The following is an 18777-nucleotide window of genomic DNA, read 5'->3' on the forward strand; positions in this document are numbered from 1 at the left end:
ACATTTCAAATCCTACAGATGAGAACGAAGTCCTCACCCACACCTTGACTACAGTCTTATGAGGGATATTGAAGCAGAAGCACCTGATATGGACTGAATTATGCTTCCCCCTGCACCTTCACCTCCATTGAAATTTGAAGCTCTGATTCCCAGTGTGACTGTATGTGGAGACAGAATCTTAAGTTAAATAAGGAGGAGTTAGAAGGTTATAAGAGTAGAGCCTTAATCCAGGAGGACTGGTGCCCTTGTGACAAAAGGAAGAGACACCAAATCAATCATGGATGCTCTCTCTGCCTTCCCTTTCTCTCCTTTGCTCTCTCTTACAGAAGAAAGACCATATGAACACGTGAGAAGGAACCATCGACAAGTGAAAAAGTGAGGCCTCCCCAGAAGCCAACTCTGACAGCATCTTGATTTTGGACTTCTAGGCTGCAGAACTGTGAGAAAACAAACTTCTCTTGTTTCAGTTACCCTCTTTGACTTGTAGCTCAAAAGATAGGCAGGCAAAGTGCCCTTTTTAAACCCTTCAGATTCATGCTTTCCCGGGAAAGAGTCAACAGTCCTGTCTGATGAAGGATCTATCTAATTTCTGAGTTAGTTTCCTAGAAACATTCAAAACAACCCTGGTTTAGATTCACATTTGGATGTAAGCAGGTGAGGACAGAATAAATTATAATGATATGGAGTTCATGTGCCCCCCCGTGTACATCTGAATGGATTATCTTGCATGCAGATATGTGTGTGTACTGACACACACACACACATATATGTATAGATTAACTATATGTATGTCTATAAAATAGTATAAATGAACCACTGTAATTCTATAATTCTATAAGAACATTAATATACTGGATGTTTCTAGGTGATCTTAATTAAATATCTGTTGAAATAAATCTGTAGTTCCTAGAACTGGAAGAAAATAATTTGCTGAGATGTCAGCTGGGGATTCAAGCAGGAAAGCCCTGGAAGTGGAGAGTTTCCACACAAGATTTAGTGCCTGGACACCTTTTAGCAACAAGTCATTAAATAGACAGGTGAGTTACATACTCTAGAATAAAAAATGCCTAATTTGTAAGGTTAATTTACTGTGCTGTCTTGGGTCTCATGTTACCATATTAAAAAAACACTCTAAAGATGGTTTTGAATTCAACCTACATTTGTCTGCCCCTAAGATGGTGTCTTCTCACCCCAGTTCCCAACGCCTACCTTGTGAGAGGCTCAAATCTGCCTCCCCTTTCCTCTAGGGGCAAAATAGAAATCTCCAGGACACACACTTGATTGCTATTGATATAATGGGGGAGAAAACAATGAGGATGGAGAAGGAAACAATGAGGATGTGCTATTGGTGGTGATTGGATGTGGAGAGTGTTAATAAATACCTAGTGATTCTATGTGGAGAGTATTTTTCTGTTTCTATCACCCTCTCTTCCCTTCCATGCCAACTATATGGTCTGATGTTACTTGAATTTGCTCTCCTTTGAAAGGTAGTGCAGAAAGTAGGCACTGAGTGGCCCAGCAGCTCCAGAGACCTCAGTGGAAAAGGCAGCTGAGTCCTCAGAGCACATGCATCATTCAGGCCTGTTCATAGGGGATGGTGACTGGGCAGCTTGGCGGCTCAAGGCTGACCCAGTGACAGACAGTTTGTATATGTCATCTCAGCACAGCAGGACTGAAACCCAGGTTTGGGGTGAGAAGGGGCTTGCTGGTCCTTGATGCTTGTTTTCCCCAGAGACACTAGCAATGGCTATGTAGAAATCATTATAAATTTTCAGTTTGGCAGGTGCTATGAAGACCAAAGACTGTGGCTTAGTCAAGTTGCCCTTACACGTCCCTGTTGCACAATAAACAAGTGTGGCCTATATGTGTCTTCCAGATGTCATGTTTGAACCTTTTCCCCAGGCCACATTAGCTTAGGAGGAAATAAGAACCAGGATGCATACTTCTTTGCTTGGCCCCTTCTGTAACTCTATCTCCCCACCACCCCCAGCTTTGCCAACCAGCTCACTCAACAAGCCTGGACTTGTCTTTTATCCCTGGGTCAAAACAGTTTAAGCTGAAGGGAGAGACCCTGACTACATATGTGAAAATACCCTGTGAACTGTAATGTGCTGTGCAAATATTAGCTGTGAGGTTGTTAGATTATCTATGGATTGCTTAGCAACCGAGAATATATTGAACTACACAGGACAATGTCATTTTCTCCCCTTTATAGCTCTTTCAGGAAAGAGTTGCTCTCATATGTCATTGGTTTGACCTCTGGACTAGCAAGCAACGTCAAGAGTTCTTATTCAAGATTTTTTTACGATGTACTAAATCACAAATAAGGTAAATATAGCCTAGTGATGTCATTATCATTAGTTCTTAAAGAAAATAAAATACAGTAAAAGTGTTTATATGATCATCAAGGGTTTCTTTTCCTTTTTCCCCCCCTAGGACAATAAAAAACAATTGACATTTTAAGGATTATAAAAAGACTCTCTGAAGCCTCCTTCCTGTTGGGATCATTTACACTTTCATACCATAGTGGGATGTTTAAATAGCCCAGCCAGTGAAATTTTAAGTTATTTTTTTTTTAGATTTATTCTCATACTATATTTAACATTCTTGTACTATATTAAATTCTCCATGGAATTATCAAACAAGGTATTGCAGGTAGCTATCCGGTACATGGTAGGCAATGGTAGCAACATTTTGGAATATGTGTAAGACTTGTGTGGTCCCTGATTGCCAGTGGGTCCTTGTTCTTTTTCTTAACTTTCCCTCCTGTTATGTTTGTAATTTGCTGTAAATACTCCAGCAGAGAGAGTGTGACATTTGAATGTGTTCGTTGAAATTACACCCAGGAGCAGCTAGTGTTCTGATCAGGAATAATCGAGGGGTGATTAGTTCGAATTGTATTGGAAGGTCACAGTGTCTCTGTTATTGCCAGATACTTTGCTAATTAGCATAGCAAATATATCACATGTTAGTCATTATCAGAGAAACTAGTAGCTTGTTAACTTGCCAGATGAATGTTAGAAATGAACTCATTATGGTAAAATTAAAGGTATTCATGTATAGGGACGGAACCAAATTGTTCTAGAGAGTCCTCCAGTCTGTGTGGACCTGGTTGAAGAATCCACCTTGGCCAGTGGCAGCAGTTTGTAAAGATGGTTTCTCAGGTTTATCCCTAAATTGATGAATTAATTGCCTTGTCGGTCTGGGGATTTCTGGTAGCCTGAAGCCAATAATGAGGGTAATAATAGAATCCTGTTTTTGGAACATTGGCTTTTCTCCATTTAGTGAATCTTTCACCCGAAGGACAGAGAGCTGGGACTTCATCAAGCCCACAGAGGCACTATGAAGTGGTTTGGGCTTACATAGTAGGGTTTGTTTAGTAAAACTCTAGGTTGGCATTATTTGCATTAGTTGCTTTCGCTGCAACCTGGTTGCAGCAACAAAAGTATCTGAGAGGTGCACAGGGCCAAATTGGCTTATTTTAGTTTACAATTCCTGCCTCCTGCTTTTTTCCACTGTCTGCTCATCTCTCCCGCCTACTCGCTCACCTTACCCGCAGTCAGCTTTCTCCTGTGTCCACAGTGAATTGTTAACTAGCTGTTCCTGGTGGAGTCACGAAATCCCTAGAGACACATCTTCCTGGCTGTGTTGAAAAGAGACCGCAAAGACAGACCACAGACAAATAAGTTGGTTAGTCAATGCTTAAACATCAGAGGGAAGGGAACTTTCTTACGGTCACACTGGCTAGGCTTCCTTTCACTCCAACTTTGCAGCTTTCACCCTAAGAAAGGAATAGACCAAATCTCATACCCACGCTTGTTTAATTGCTTCTTGGTGCATAGAGTTCTAGTCTCTTATCTCACACATCTCACGCAATTTTCCTTGTAACCACTGGAGGTCATTAGAGATCTTGGCTATATTTTGAGGTTCATTAAGATTAGGCCTGACATTTCATCAAAGGGAATTGCATCCTTTGTCTGGAACCTGAATTTTTCTTTCTGTGGGATCAGGATATGGAACTACGCTGCTCAAAGTGCTTTACTTTGTTTGACAGCAGCTGTTTTTCTGTAGAGAACTGGTGTGTTTTATAGTTCTGTATTCTGGGCTATTGATTTCAGGATAAGTTGAAAGTCAATTTCTGTTCTCCAGATTCGGCATCCTGAATGCATCTGTAATTTGTAGTGGTAGTTTTTGTTGTTAAACATCAATCAGCCCATTCCCCAAAGACTGGACTAAGTTTCTGTTTTGTTACTTTCTTCTCATCTCTCCAGGAGGACATTTCTTCTTTCCTGTCAACATTTACAGACACCCCATGCAGATAATCTAATCCAATTTCACCTGAGCTTGATTGCAATTAAATTTGAACACCCAACTCATTTTCTTTTTTAGGTTAAAATTAGTGCAGCCAACTTTCTTTAAACATCTCTATTGAGATATAATTTACATATAATAAAATTCACCCATTTAAATGGTACAATTCAATGGCTTTAGCACAGTCACAGAATTCTGTGATCATCACCACAATCTAAATTTAGAATATTTTTATCTCCCTAGAAAGAAACTCCCTGCCCATCAGCAGTTCTCTTCATCTCTATCCTTCAGCCCCTGGCAACCACTAACCCACTTTCTATCAATGTGCCCATCTGGACTTATAAATGGAATCATATAATATATGGTTTTCTGTGACTGGCTGCTTTTAGATATTGTAATGTTCTCAAAGTCCATCCATTTTTCAGCATGTATTAGTATTTCATTTTTATTGCCAAATAATATTCCATTGAATGAATAAACAAAATATGGACTATTCATACATCAGTTGATGGACATTTGGGTGATTTCTACATTTTAGCTATTGTGGAAAATGTTAAGAATGTCTGTATATAAGTTTTTCTCTGTGGATGTTTTTATTTCTTTTAGGTATTTATCAGGAGTGGAATTGTTAGATCAAATGGTAGCAATGCAATCAACTTTAATTATTAAGCATTAATTTCAAAACATTTATCTCTGTAATCTCTATTTCTCCCTAGTTGTGTGTTTATGAATAAAGAATTCAGTATTATTGAATGCCAGAAATCTTTATAAGTAAGCTATGCAATTCTTTGATTTTTGCAATTCTTTGTTGTCAAGACAGAGAAGCCATTGTTTTGGATGTTTTGTTTTGTAATTTCTGAATAGTTTTTGAAATTCAAGAAGTTTTAGCTATAAAATTTAATCAGGGTATTAAATTACTGATGAAAAACTTTTTCAGAATTTCTTTAAAAGTTTCTTCTTAATATCTGAGATATAGTCAAGCATCTAAGATTTTTCTTTTTGTCCTAATATTCCATATTGTTAAGTTTTGAGATTTTTTTTTAAATTATTTTTAAGATATTTTCCAAAGCAGCTGAAAACCTTCTGGCAAATTCTCTCACCCCAATTCAAATGTCATCTGTTCTGGGAAGCTTTACTTGCTTATCTTTCACCCCTCGCAATCCTTACATACTTCAATAGTGGCATTTCACCCAATACATTGTGCTTCTATGTCCACATGTCTAATGGCTTCCAGTGCTGTTGTCCTCCTGCACTTTGCTCGACTGACCTTTCCTATGACTCCTTAAAGGAAGCTGGGCTGTTTGTGTCTGTCACACTTGCAGGCACCTATGAGAAGTCTGAATCAGTCTCCTAGCCACACTGGTGAGACCGGTTTCAAATTGCCTCTGCGGCAACAGGTCACACCTTGTGCAAAGGCCTTTCATTCCAGGAGCTGTTCAAACTTGCAGCTTCCACGGTGGGTGGGGCAGCACTCGAGCTACTGCATTCCCAGGAGCTGGATGAAGTGTGTGCGAGAGTCTGTGTGTGTTGGGGAAAACGGGGAGCCTGTGCTGAGCTGCCATCACTTGTCTCCATCAGAATTGACTAGAAGTGGGCTTGTGGGACGGAAGAATATCCCGAGTGATGTCCTTAAGAGACACCACCCACTCTTTCCAAGCACCCCTTGGGGGGGTGCGGTGCAGGATGACACTATTTCAATTGTGATCTATGGTGTCTAAATTTTTCAAAGACAATCTACTTCTTGGTGAATGTTGAATATAGAACAGCTGTCTCCCTCTGAATCCTGAGGTCCATTTGAAAAGAGAATGTTTTTATGTGAAGGTGGTAGAGAGAAGGGAATATAGTCAAAGACAAACCAGTTTCTAAAAATCTAAAACAAGTCTGGAAATTTGGGTTTAACTTGACCCTTCCTCAGGCCCATATTCTGGACATATTCCTGTCCTTCCACATAAGCGGATCATCATGGCCAACCATATGAAGCATTAGCCTTTGTTGTGGGGTAGTTTTGGGGAGTGGATAAAGGAAGAAAATCTTTTATAAAGATAAAAGTTTATAAAGAAAGGGGAATCCAGAAGCCCAAAGCTGTTTTATGGGGTGAGTATGGGAGAGTGAATGGTGTGAAGGTCATTGCCTGATATTAGGCACAGTCTGTGCACATGAAATTCTTGCTATCCATTTTCTAAGTGGTGCCGCTCTCTCTTTTAATGTGTAAGCTTTATAGCACTTATATCACCTATAATTATGTACAGCACTTGTTACTTGCCAGCTTCATAAGAATTTAGTTCCATGAGGACAAGAACTTTTCTGGCGTCACTTTCTGTTTGGAGCACTTAGAGCAATACCAGTACATAGCAGCCACTCAATAAATGCTGCTGAAGAATGAGGACATCTCAACCCATCTGGTTGCCACAATAACAAAAAGTTAGGTCATCAGAGAAAAAAAAATTATTGCATGATTTTCTAGGAAGGACTTTTTCAAGATACTACATTTTCAAAGATGAGAGATTCCTAATACTTTGCATCCTTCAGATGAAGTAAATTATTATTTCCTTAACCTGAGACCCCTAAAAAGCAGTTCAAGAGGAAATTAAGAACAGTAATAATACCCTAGAGTACCATTTCAGGGGGTATTATCATCTGAGTGAATTAATTACAGGAGGCATTCTCGTCTGTGTGAATGGCACCTCTTAAAGTTGCTCATTGCACAGCTTCCCAAATGCAGTGGCCTTGATAGACTTCCAACCACTTGTAAGTCCCTGGTAGTAGCTTCCAGATCTACTGTGTCCTCTTACTCAGAGTGAAATTCACAGATAATTCATGGAAACAGAGATAAGTCTTTAAAACGTTGCCTGTGTTCTATATTCTGTATTTGAGAACCTCTTTAGGAAGTGTCCAAGAGGGTCCACTTCTTGGAATAAGGGGCCTCCCCCCACTGAGGCAGGAACACGGACCACACGAGTCTCCCATCCCTTCCTTCCTAAAACAGTGACCAAAATGATTTATGCAGGTTCTTAGTTTCCTTCTTCATCTTTCCCTTGGGATGCTACTTAGTGGTTTTAGAATGTGTTTCATTTCAAGTAACCCTAAACTTGATGTAAATAATACAAGAAGATTTTACTCTCACGTACCAGAAAGCCAGGGATGTAGGTTTGGTTGCAGCTGACGCTTTATGTGGAGGTTCAGTAAGAAAACCAGTGTCTGTTTCTTCTGTCCTTCTGGGCTGCCTTTGGCACTCACAGCTTCATTGTTTCCTTTCCTCAGATGTGTCCAAAAGTAAAAAAGTTTCTGTAGCAGCAGAAAGGGACAGGAGCAGGTTCTCTATGACCTGTAGCAGCAGAAAGGGACAGGAGCAGGTTCTCTATGACCTGTTGCAGACAGGTGAAGGAGTCCTGGAGCCCTCAGGGGCTTTTGCAGGCTTTTATTGGGATTTACCAGGTACACATCAGGCAAGGGTGCTGGGGGGCCCAGAGACTGGCAGACCACCCAACCCCCAGTGAGTTTTCTCTTTCTGGGCTCTCTGGCGTTCTCTCATGGCTTCTACTACTTTGCTCATTTCACTCTGCTCTCTTCACTCTGCTGGCGTCCCTGTGAATGCTGCCCTTATAAGCCCAGTCTCAGCCTAGGTGAATCCCACCTATATATGCCCTACTCCAGGTGCCCGCCATCAGGCATGCATTCAGGACCGCATGGATCCATCGTCAATCCTGATGGTGGGAGGGCAGAAAAGCCTGATACTTTACTTACCCTATAGTTTCTTTGTGCAGGTTTCACTCTGATTGGATTCATTTAAGCCCATGCCCACTTAGGACCAATTGTGGTAGCCAGGGCCTTGACCCATGTGAAACTGACTTAGCCTTGATCATGTGCTATTAGGAGCCAGGGTTGGCATTAGCATTTATGGAACTACAGGGACTGCCAAATAGAAATGGAGGTAATTTTACATAAAGGAGAAGTAAACGTTGGCTGGAAAAAGCTAAATTTATTCATTCAGCATCCAACACATAGTTACATACTAGTGTCTACTATGTGCCAAGTGTGGTTTGGGGTGTATTGGATTCAATGCTAAACAGAATGTAAAAAATTCCTGCTCTCTGAAATTCATCTTTTCATACAATAGAACTTGTCCTAAATAGAAGAGGGCACTGGCCGTGTCCCTCACTGGATGTTTAACAGCCCCATGTAGCACCACTGTAAATATATATATATATTTTAAGATTTATTTATTTATCTATACAAGCACTGGGCATAGTCAAAAGCGCGGGAGGGTGAGAGGATTCACCAGAGCCAGAGAGGGGAGCAGAACAGGCAGACTGATGAAATACACTGCTAAGGGGAGAAGCAGGCACGGCAGCAGAGGTCTGTCGCGCCATGTGGGACCCTCGTCGGCAGCTGGGGATCAAACTGGCACTGCAGAGGTTGCAGGCAGCCCCGCAGTCCAGCGCTCAACCACGGCGCCACCAGGGGAGGCCCCCACTGTAAATATCTTGAGGTGTTTTTCATGTTTCTGAAGTTAGAGCAGTACAGGAGGCTGGATAATGGCTTCCAAATATGTCCACACTAATTCCCAGGACCTGAGCATATTTCCTTACATGGCAAAGGGATTTTGCAGATGTGCTTGAGGATTTTGAAAAGGTGGTGTTGGTGTTGGTATTGGTGGGGGTTATCTCAAGGTAATCACAATGGTTCTTATAATAAGGATGGAGAAGGGTGTGAAGGGCCGGTTTTCCTGGTCCTTTGAGTAGCACTACCACGCTTTGTGGAAGCATTGGAAAATGTGATTAAATACCAGGAGGAAAATACCAGTCACCTGTAATGCCACCTCCCAAATAGAGACATCTAATTTTTTTATGCTTTATGTAGCCATATAACTTTATGGGTCAGAATTACAGATGATTTTCAAATCTTGAAAAAAATCCTGCTCTTCAACCACACCTCCTTATTGCCTTATGCCCACCCAGCTTTGCTTTCCTCCTTCACTGAAGACTTTAGCACGTCTCTCATTTTATGTGCTCCACCCTAGTGATTATTGTGGGTGACACTGGCGTCCATCTAGAAACCTAACTAATACAGCCCCCCAGCATGCCATAAAGTGTAAAGCCACCAGACACAGGGAAGAGAAGCAACCCAGGTGACTAGAAAACGGGGATCCTGCCAGTTCTACCCATCCCTCTCGGGGTTCCCAGTCCAAGTTGCTCTCCCATTCATTGTCATCACAATGTAGTCAGCTTCTTTCTATTTCTTATCAGAAATTTAAAAGCAGATTAGATTCAAGTCCCATATTACTAAGCCTTGTTGTTTTTGCAGAGTACACATTGTACGTTCGGTAGCACACTGCAAAGCATTATCATGAATTATTTAAGTGGAGCTATCCTTGTCACAATAAATGAGCAAAGCACATTCTGTTCATTGTCTCCTTACATGTTGTTATTTCTCTTCATGGATCCCTTACTTTGCAACATTAACTAAAATGCAATGAGCCACAATGTCATTACTGTGAACTACTCTAGTTCTGCTGCTCACACACTGATTTTTTTTTTTTTATGTGACTAAATCGTTTTTCTTCCTTCTTACTTAGGATTCATTCTAGTTGAATGTGTTCTTGTAGTAGCACACACTAAAAACAAGTAGACAACACGTATAATTGAGGTTTACTTTATAAGTACTCAGATTCAATTCTTCTCATTTGCTTGCCTGGAATGAAACAGCAGCAGCTGTGGTATATGGGAAGCAGGGGAAGGACAAAAACTCCAAAGATACTGAGACTCCTTTTTGAAAAGGAGCCTGAAAACATTTCTGGTTTGATCTTATCTTATCGATCTGTTTTTTAATTCCAAATGAGAGCAAATCGTCTCTCAAGGGCCAAGAAAGGCTGCTAAAGCCAAGCAGACAACGAGGAGTCAGCTTAGTGATCCCCTGGGATTGACTGCTCTTGGTGTTGGCCTGGCCTCATTTAGCTGGAATGTTAACCTCTGTTAAGACTGAGAAGATTCCCAGGTGACATTTCTGTCTGTGATACTATCCATGCACAACTCCATTCATTGTCCTGCCTGCTTACACAACACAGACACACACACACACACACACACACACACAGGGCACCTTTCCCAGACTGGCATTCCAACAGGTTCATTTTAAGACATTCTATTAGGACTCAAGTTGTGACAGGGCTGCATAAACAGGAATCAAGAAAGACCAGCAACTTGAAGCTGGGGAATAGAATACTCACAAAATAACTTAATGATTGCCTAATCATTAAACCCAGCAACTGAAGCAGGTAGACTCTTCTTTAAAACAAGACAAAACAAACCTTTTATATTGCAATCATTTTCCATGTATTGAAAAGTTGCCAAAATAGTGCAAATACTTCTTTATTCTTTCCACTTAGATTCCTCAATTTTTAACATTTTACCATTGTTGCCATACTTTCAAATCCTTTAAGAGTATAATGCCAATATAGCACCCCATGAGCTCTAAGCATTTCGGTATGTGTCTTCTTAAAAACACTCTTGAAAAAGCAAATTACATCCTTCAGTACCAGGAAATCAGCGTTGAGGTCGTACTACCATCCTAGCCACGGACTCTATTCAAATATCTTTGATTGTTTCAACAATGTCCTTCATCATTGTCCTTTTCTTCTCAGTCCATAATCTAGTCCAGGGTCATGTCGTGCATTTAGGGTTCATGGCTCTATCGCCACCTTCAATGTGGAGTTTTCCTTCAATTTTGCCATGTCTTTTATTGCTTGACATGTTTGAAGAGTATGTAGAGCTGCACCACTTTGTTGCATGGCCTTCAACTTGTGAGCTGACAATTCAAGATCACATTCAGGTTTTAGCAAAGATTATTCAGGTTAATCTTGGCAGGAAGAACAAAAAATGATGCTGTGTTCCTAGAGGATCATATTGTGTGCCTATTGTGTCAATTTGTCCTATTGCCAGTGATGTTGACTATCAAATCATTTGGTTAAGATGGTAAATTACTAAGTATTTTTATTGATTAATTAGTAAGTAATGTGAAAGTATTCAAGTTCTTCATTTTAAATTAAATTAATTAAAAAATATTTGAATCTATGTAAGTATCCTGTTCCTCAGTAAACCTTCACCCACTACTTTTAGCCTCAACTAATGAGTCTTGCCTGAAACAGTAATCACTGTGATGGTTGTCAGTGGTGATTATTTAATTCTTAAAACTCCTACTGCAGCTTGGTGTTCTGTTGCAAGGTGAAATTCTTCCTTCTCCCAAGTCTTGTAGATGAGGCAGCAGTTTGGATAAATTAATGGTCAAGACTATAGGGGTCTGATGGGTGTTCAGCAACCTGTTCATAAAAGAGACTAAGGTCCTTTTTGTCTCTTGCTGGAGGTGTCATCTTCATTTCAAATTGGAACATTCTTGAACTTGTATCTGGAACATGCCATGCTATAACTGCACAGCCTATCACATAAGAGATGACTGTCCAATGAGCTTAAAGAAAAATCCAGATTTGTAGATTAAGCATTTAGGTTTATTTCAAGGGGGCTGGGAATGGAGCGTAGGTGTTTTTGTTACTCATCTTCCTCTTTAGAATGCATTGTTGAAAGTGGAGGTTTCCAATCTAACCTTATGCTATTTAGGATTTAATTATTTTTATAGATAGAACATTAGTGAAATAACAATGACCGTTATTTATATTGAATTTTCAGTCAATTGTAGAATTAGTGTTCTGTACTAAATTTCTGCATCTTTCTTTTTAGGTTTGTTCAAGACTGGTTTTCAGAAAGGATGCAAGTTGCCAAACTGGATTTCTCTACAGTGTTGCCACGCTTCATTTCTTTGTATATATTTTCCTTTCTGAGTCCAAAAGATTTATGTGCAGCTGCACAAGTCAGCTGGCCCTGGAAGTTTTTAACTGAACAGGTTTTCTATTTGTCAATTCCTAGTAATGGGGCACAAATCCAACTGCTATCCTTAATGAGGCAAATGGGCTAGCTCCCTTCCCTGAAGACAATAGCTGAGGGTATCCAAACCATAAACCTACCCTTAAGAGAAAACATGGGGATAACTTAAATAATTATTTTGGTAGTAAGGGGATATATACTAGTCAAATAAGTTGTGTCATTTCAATACTCTTTAAAGTCAATTTAATCTTTCAGAAAACATTTTATCTTTGCTCAAGAAGTCCATTTTTTCCCATGAAAAAATATTTAGCTTTGGTTTTTATATATGTTAGCCATGGTAATCCAACTCAAAAATTTACTATATAATGACAACTTCAACTGATTCCTTTGTTCAACATCTGTTAAAGCATTTAAATCTAGGCCTTCTATATCTTCTGCCATTGATTCTGTGTCTGGTCTGTTTGCCCCTCATTTTCTTTTAAAAGATTTTAAACAATGTAATGCTAGACATACTTTAAATACAAATCAACAGCTTACTTCTTTCAATAGGACAAAATATCCAGGGTGGCTTGAGTTGAGATTCTGAATCTTATCTCTATGGAGGTCACACGCAAAAGCCTACTGTAAGGCCTGGATTTTCAGCATTTAAAACCCAGACTCAGTGCTTGCTGTCTTTTTACTTTTAACCTTTCTATGTCCTTGTATTTAAGCTGTTTGTGTTGTAGACAGAATGTGGTGGTGCTAGTTGTTTTTTTAATGTTTGGCAATCTTTCAATTTTATATGCATGTTTAGTCTGCCTAGGGGTGGGGTGTGTGTATGTGATGTTTGTATTTATCCTGTTTCGTGTTTTGCAGTGATTTTTGAATCTGAGATTTAATAACTTTTATCAGTTTTTAAGAAGTTCTCAGATGCTATCTCTTCATGTATTGATCCTGTTCGCTTTTCTCTTGCGTTCCAATAGCTACACACTAGACTGATTCACCATGTCCTCTAAGTATCATATTTTCATATGAAACATAATTTAAAAAATTGTTTCAGTGTTTGAGTCTAGAGTTTTCTTCTGGCCTATCTTTTATTTACTAATGCTTTCTTATTTGGATTCTAATTTGAGCTTAAATCCATCCATTGAGTTCTAAATTTATTTTATTATATTTTTCAGTTCTCAAGTATTGGTTCTTTTGCCAAAATTTTGTACCTATTTTATTTTTAGACATATCTATTATAGTTTTTATCAAGTTCATGTGTGATAATTACAATGAAGTCTCCTGAGGATCTCTATTTATTAAAAACTAAAGAAGAAACAAACAATTCTTGTGTGTGTAGCTATTTTTGATTGAGTACCAGACATTGAATATAAAAAATTCATGGGATCATTTGAGTCTCAGGGGGATGTTTTCATCCTCTGGAGAGAATTTGCTTTCCTTCTGGCATTTAGTGATACTAAGAACAGAACACTTAAATTTAACCAGAGAATGAGATATTTCAATGCTAACCTCAGTTCTTGGGATAGTTTGTCTACTCCCTTATCATCCTTACTGAAAAAGATCTCTACTGAAAGTCTCGTGTGACTATTAGGCCCTTCCCTTTAGTGGGTCATGATTTCAATTGCTTCCTTTCTTCCCTATAAGAATGCATAGAATGATTGCTTCTAGTCTTTCCGTCATAACTGTCTGCTCTGCTTTTTAGCCTAAGCATTACTTTGGAACTGTGTAATGCCTGGAAGTAAATGTGAAACCAAATATCACGCTTACTTCCCTGGGTTTCCTTTCTTGCTAGGGCCTTGGTTGTACAAGTCCTTACCTACTCTATAATGTCTTCAAACATCATTTTTTCTAAATGTTTGGTTAGATTGAATCATGTATTTCACTGCTCTCATATTTCAATGCTGTTCACATGTTGGCTCATCTGGACCAATCAAAGTTCTCGGTGATAGGCTTAGTCTGAACAAACCACTACACCATTGCTGCAGGCAGAATTCTCAGAATCTAGGATTAAAGTAACCAAATGCCCTGAGAGTATTGGATCAGAATACAGAGATGATTAATACTTATGTTTATATATAATGTATGTGTTCATCAAGAAGTATTTTTCCTGTGGAGTAAGCTATGCTTTTTATTTCTCAGTGGCAAGTTTAGATGACAGATCAATTGAACTAGAAATATCAACATAATAAAAAATTATCTATGTATATAAAAACTTTACTAGGAAACTATCTTAAAAATTTAGCTTTAAAAAAGACTCATATTTCTCTTTTCTTTTTCTGAAGGATTGCTTATGGATGCCCAAGTGCATTAAGTTTGGGTGGTTTCTGCCCTACACTCCAGCAGATAATGAGTATGGGGCTTGGAAGCATCATTACATTGCTTGCGTGTCCAACTTAGATTGGCTAACACCTAGAGAAGCTGCAGCTACTTATGGAACCCTGAATGAGCCCAAAACAAAAGATGAGGAGATACAAGAGAGACAGAGAGAAAAGTACCTAAGGAAAATAATTTGGGAGAAAATTACACTACGTAACAGTGAGTGCATTTTATTTCATTTATATTTTTTATTCAACTGACATTGTATTATAACATTATATAAGTTTCAGGAATGCATCATTAACATCTGTACATTAAATTAACATCTGTACATTAAGTTACCCCTGAAAGTCCAGTCCATCCTTCACCATGCCATTGACCACTTTTACCTGATTTCTACCCTCTCTTCCTATCTGGGAACCGCTAATATGGTCTTATAGTCTAAAAGTTTTATTTAATTCATTCATTTGTTTTGTTTCTTTATGTACCACATAGGAGTGAGTGCATTTTAAAATGTTATATCTATACCCAAGTATTGTAGAAACAACTGGATTTACATACAACTTCCCCCAGGAAAGAGGACAGTGTTGTCTTTCTGGTACAGCACATGAGAGGAAGTCTCTAAAGAATGTTCAGGATAAATAGTTTTTCTACCCCACTGTATAGCTCAACTTGGTTAATAAGAAAAAAATGAGTTCAGATAAAATATTTAAGGCAAATATTAGTACTTGCATTGTTGTGCTAGTTCCTCTTGGGTTTATAAGACCAAAAACAAGCAGGAGAGAAGAGTACAAACAGAGTCAAAAGCAAATAAATAGGTTTAGGACAGAAGAATTAGAACTACTGAAAGAAAAAAAAAAAGAACTGAAGAAGGAGAAGAAATGACTATGTTAGCAGGAATAATGACTTTTTTATTTAAAAAGCCATTACTTTTAAAAAAAAGTTTCTCAAGATGTTGGCAACAGATCATAGTATAGATGTATATTTTATCAGTGTGTGTCTTTATTTATATGTCAGTAGGAGGTAGAATACCTCATTGGCTATGGGGAACAGACGTGTTTATCGACTGTGAAAGCTGGTCTCCTTGTCCACACACCATGCATTTCCTCCCCAAGTGTCATATTCACAAATTAAACATCATGATACTTTTAAGGGTCCAGTCCTCAGAACAGAGCCAAAACCACATGTCACTCCTTACTTATTACAAGGCAGAAGTTCCTGAACAACATTGTGGCTGGTAGCTATTTCATTATCTGTAAGAGCATTAGCCCAGGCTGACCAAGTTCTCAACAACCACAAAAATGTGGCAACCAGAGTAACCACAAAGTTATCACAGGACATTTTCTACTCTCGACGTAAGGTTCATGTAACTCTACAGAGCACAGAGCAGCCCCGCCGCAGTGCAGGAAGACAGACTGCAAATGTGACATTGAGTTGGGGATAGGAAGAGTGATCTCTGACAAGGATATGAGTCCCCCAATCCACATTTACTTGTGGAGGTGTCTGAAATGCTGCCTGATTCAACCTGAATGGTTAGCCAGAAGAAGCTGTAATAGTTTTATTTTTAGCAACGTTAGGAGAAGGAGACACTAGAATTTCTATTTTGCCCATAAAATGCCCACAGATGGCAAAAGCAAATCTACTTGATTCTAGTAGATTTCCAAGCAATCTACTTGAGAACCTCGGTGAAGCTGAGCAGTTCTTGAGTGAGTTGAGCTGGAAGGAGGCTATTCTCTGTAGGAGAGCAGGGAAGTCAGGCCTGTGGGGTTGAGGAGGAGGGGACTGACAAACTCAGCAGCTCCAAGAATGACATTTAAAAAATAAATTATTGTTATTGAAGAACTATTGTTTCATGTCCTTGCTAGTGTGTTGACAGTATAGAATTTCTCCCCTCAGGTGTGGTCACTGCAGCACTCCCAACACTGCAGCACCTATAGTCCGCCCCCTCGCCCATTGTGTTCTCCCCCCACCCACGCAGTCCCCCTATTCTCATCTCTCTCTCCAGGCCTCAGATCTACTCAGCTTTAAAGGGTTGGAAAGTTTGTCTTTGACCCTTTGTTTGGTTTCTTTAAGTTCCACATATCAGTGAAACCACCCGGTATTTCTCTTTTCTTTTTGCCTTATTTCACTTAGCATTATCCCTTCCAGTTCCTTCCATGTTGCTGAAAATAGTATGAGTTTATCTTTTTTTGATTGCTGAGTAGTATTCCCTTATGTGTATATACCACATCTTCTTGATCCACTCATCTTTTGGGGGGCATTTAGGGTCTTTCCATATCTTGGCTATTGTAAATAGTGCTGCTATAAACATAGCAGTGCAAGTTTCCTTTTGATTTAGTGTTTTTTTTTTTTCAATTGGGTAGATTCTTAGGAGTGGAATTGCTGGGTTTTATGGCAGATCCATTTTTAATCTTTTGAGAAACCTCTATTTTCCCAGGTGCTGGTAAGGGTGTTGAGGGAAAAAAAGGGCATTTTTAAAGAGAGTGGAAAGGGTTAATGACAAGACATTTCAGCTAAGCCTTTTGGTTTGCAGTGTGTAAAAGTAATCAACAAAACTGAGTTGAGTATTCCCATTTTTTTTTTCACTGATGTGCCCTCTGTGAGATGGTAACAAATGGTAAATTACTTACAGCTAAGAAGGGATGTGAAGTCTATAAATTAACTGTTTTCCATAAGAAAAGAGTTGCCTGTTCTCTGAGCTTTGTTTCCTGACCTGAAATAACTGGTAACTCACAGCACAGTACTGGGAGGATAAGAAATCCAAACAGAGCCTGTAAAATTGGCTATAATTATTGGCATTTGGAATATTGCCCTGGTGCAGCTTTATTTGTGATGCCTTTATCTATGTAGACTTGGCTGGGAGAAGCACGCAGTAAACAGCGGAGCCTGCTGCTGTTTGTTTTTCAGAGGAGTTATTCAAAGTTCGACCCCCTTGGGTGAGCGGAACATCCTGCTCTAGATTGTTCAAATCCAAATGCCAACCACGTCTCTCCCAGACTGTGAGGGATCGAGTGGGATTACACCGAGCTTTGGAGAAACAGCTTGTTTTGGCATCCTTAGAAGCTTTGCCCAAGCGGTAAGCAAACCTCCATCTATGGAAGGCTTAGGGCCATCCCATGCCACCAAGAGAACATTCCAGAATATCTTAACCAGCATCCCAGGGTCTTGTATGAGTATATGGCTCATATCTTATGAAAAAACAATAGAAATATTTATTTCTTTCATCTTTGAGAATAGCGGTCTTAAACATGTTTTCTGAAGAAAGAGATACGTAATATTCAAAATTTATATTTCAAATAGTCTGCCAAGAGGCCACATTGTGGAACAGTATGTTTTCTATAGAAAGTCATTAAGCAAAAATAACCTTTTCCCAGAAATGATTTTTAGGGAGTAAGTGTACCCAAAGGGCAAGGTGGGGGTTGGGTGGCTGTGCAGAAATTGGAGACATTCCTCAGAAAACTGTGAGACCCAGATGATTAAGGAATTTAAAAATCTCCTGGCTGCTCCTTTTTAAAATGTCTTTTTGAGCCCCTAAGTGTGTCACTACGTTCGTTTCAACTGCCCAACAAAAGCAAAGTACATTCCAAGAGACCTTTTGGGGATCCCACAAAGGGAGAAAGAGAGGCCCCACCTGGCCCAGGACCCTCCTTTGCTGCTGCCCCTGAGGCCACATGTCTTGCCAGTGTATCTGATACCCATATTGGTGCTCATGTAGCAAAATCAAATTAAGAGAAAATTAAAACTGCACTCATGCCCCCCTTTTCCCCACAGAAGCAATGTTTCTGGCACCCATTCCTACCCTTTATTATCAAGGAAAAGTTGGCATGATGTTTATAAAAATGATGACAGAGCTTCCTGTGCACCCCAGCCACACTTCATATTAATATCATCTCGGATTCCTGCTTACGAGGTACGGACAGTGTTTTGAAACCAGCCCTTTCCTGAATCGGCTTTTTTTAAAATCTGACCTAGAGGATGTAAGGCAATCTTGGGCTGCCATCTGTATGAAAATGATTCCTCTCCTAAAAGGAAAATGGTCTGATCTAAGTGGAAATTTACAGACCCTCAGCTGTTTAAAAAACCAGAAGCAATAAAGACAACCATAAATCAAAATTATCTTTTTAAAAAGTATGAAAGACCCAAACTGACTTGCTCTTAGTAGGTGTCCAATGAATTCTTATGGAATTAAATTTGTTGCCTATTATTCAAAAAAGAATAAGGTGATTAGGAATTATCTTAAAACTTCTTTGTAATGTCCAAAGAATTTAACAATTCCACGTAACTATCATCT

At 39.3% G+C, this 18777-nt stretch overlaps 1 protein-coding gene and 1 pseudogene across 1 annotated transcript in view; one reads left to right on the forward strand and one right to left on the reverse strand.

The window, feature by feature from the left end:
* Positions 1-909: 909 nt before the first annotated feature.
* Positions 910-18777, forward strand: part of ECT2L (epithelial cell transforming 2 like) — a 51931-nt gene continuing 34063 nt past the window's right edge. The window contains exons 1-6 of the mRNA XM_037520479.2: positions 910-1037; positions 2216-2328; positions 12042-12204; positions 14453-14705; positions 17394-17562; positions 18258-18396. Of these exons, the coding sequence (XP_037376376.1) occupies positions 936-1037; positions 2216-2328; positions 12042-12204; positions 14453-14705; positions 17394-17562; positions 18258-18396 (939 nt within the window). The 5' untranslated portion in view covers positions 910-935. The remainder of the gene's footprint in view (positions 1038-2215; positions 2329-12041; positions 12205-14452; positions 14706-17393; positions 17563-18257; positions 18397-18777) is intronic.
* Positions 15493-16440, reverse strand: LOC119253156 (synaptophysin-like protein 1; annotated as a pseudogene).

Source organism: Talpa occidentalis, unplaced genomic scaffold, assembly GCF_014898055.3.
Source record: "Talpa occidentalis isolate TD23 unplaced genomic scaffold, MPIMG_talOcc4v2.1 talOcc4.2, whole genome shotgun sequence".
NCBI classification, from domain to species: domain Eukaryota; kingdom Metazoa; phylum Chordata; class Mammalia; order Eulipotyphla; family Talpidae; genus Talpa; species Talpa occidentalis.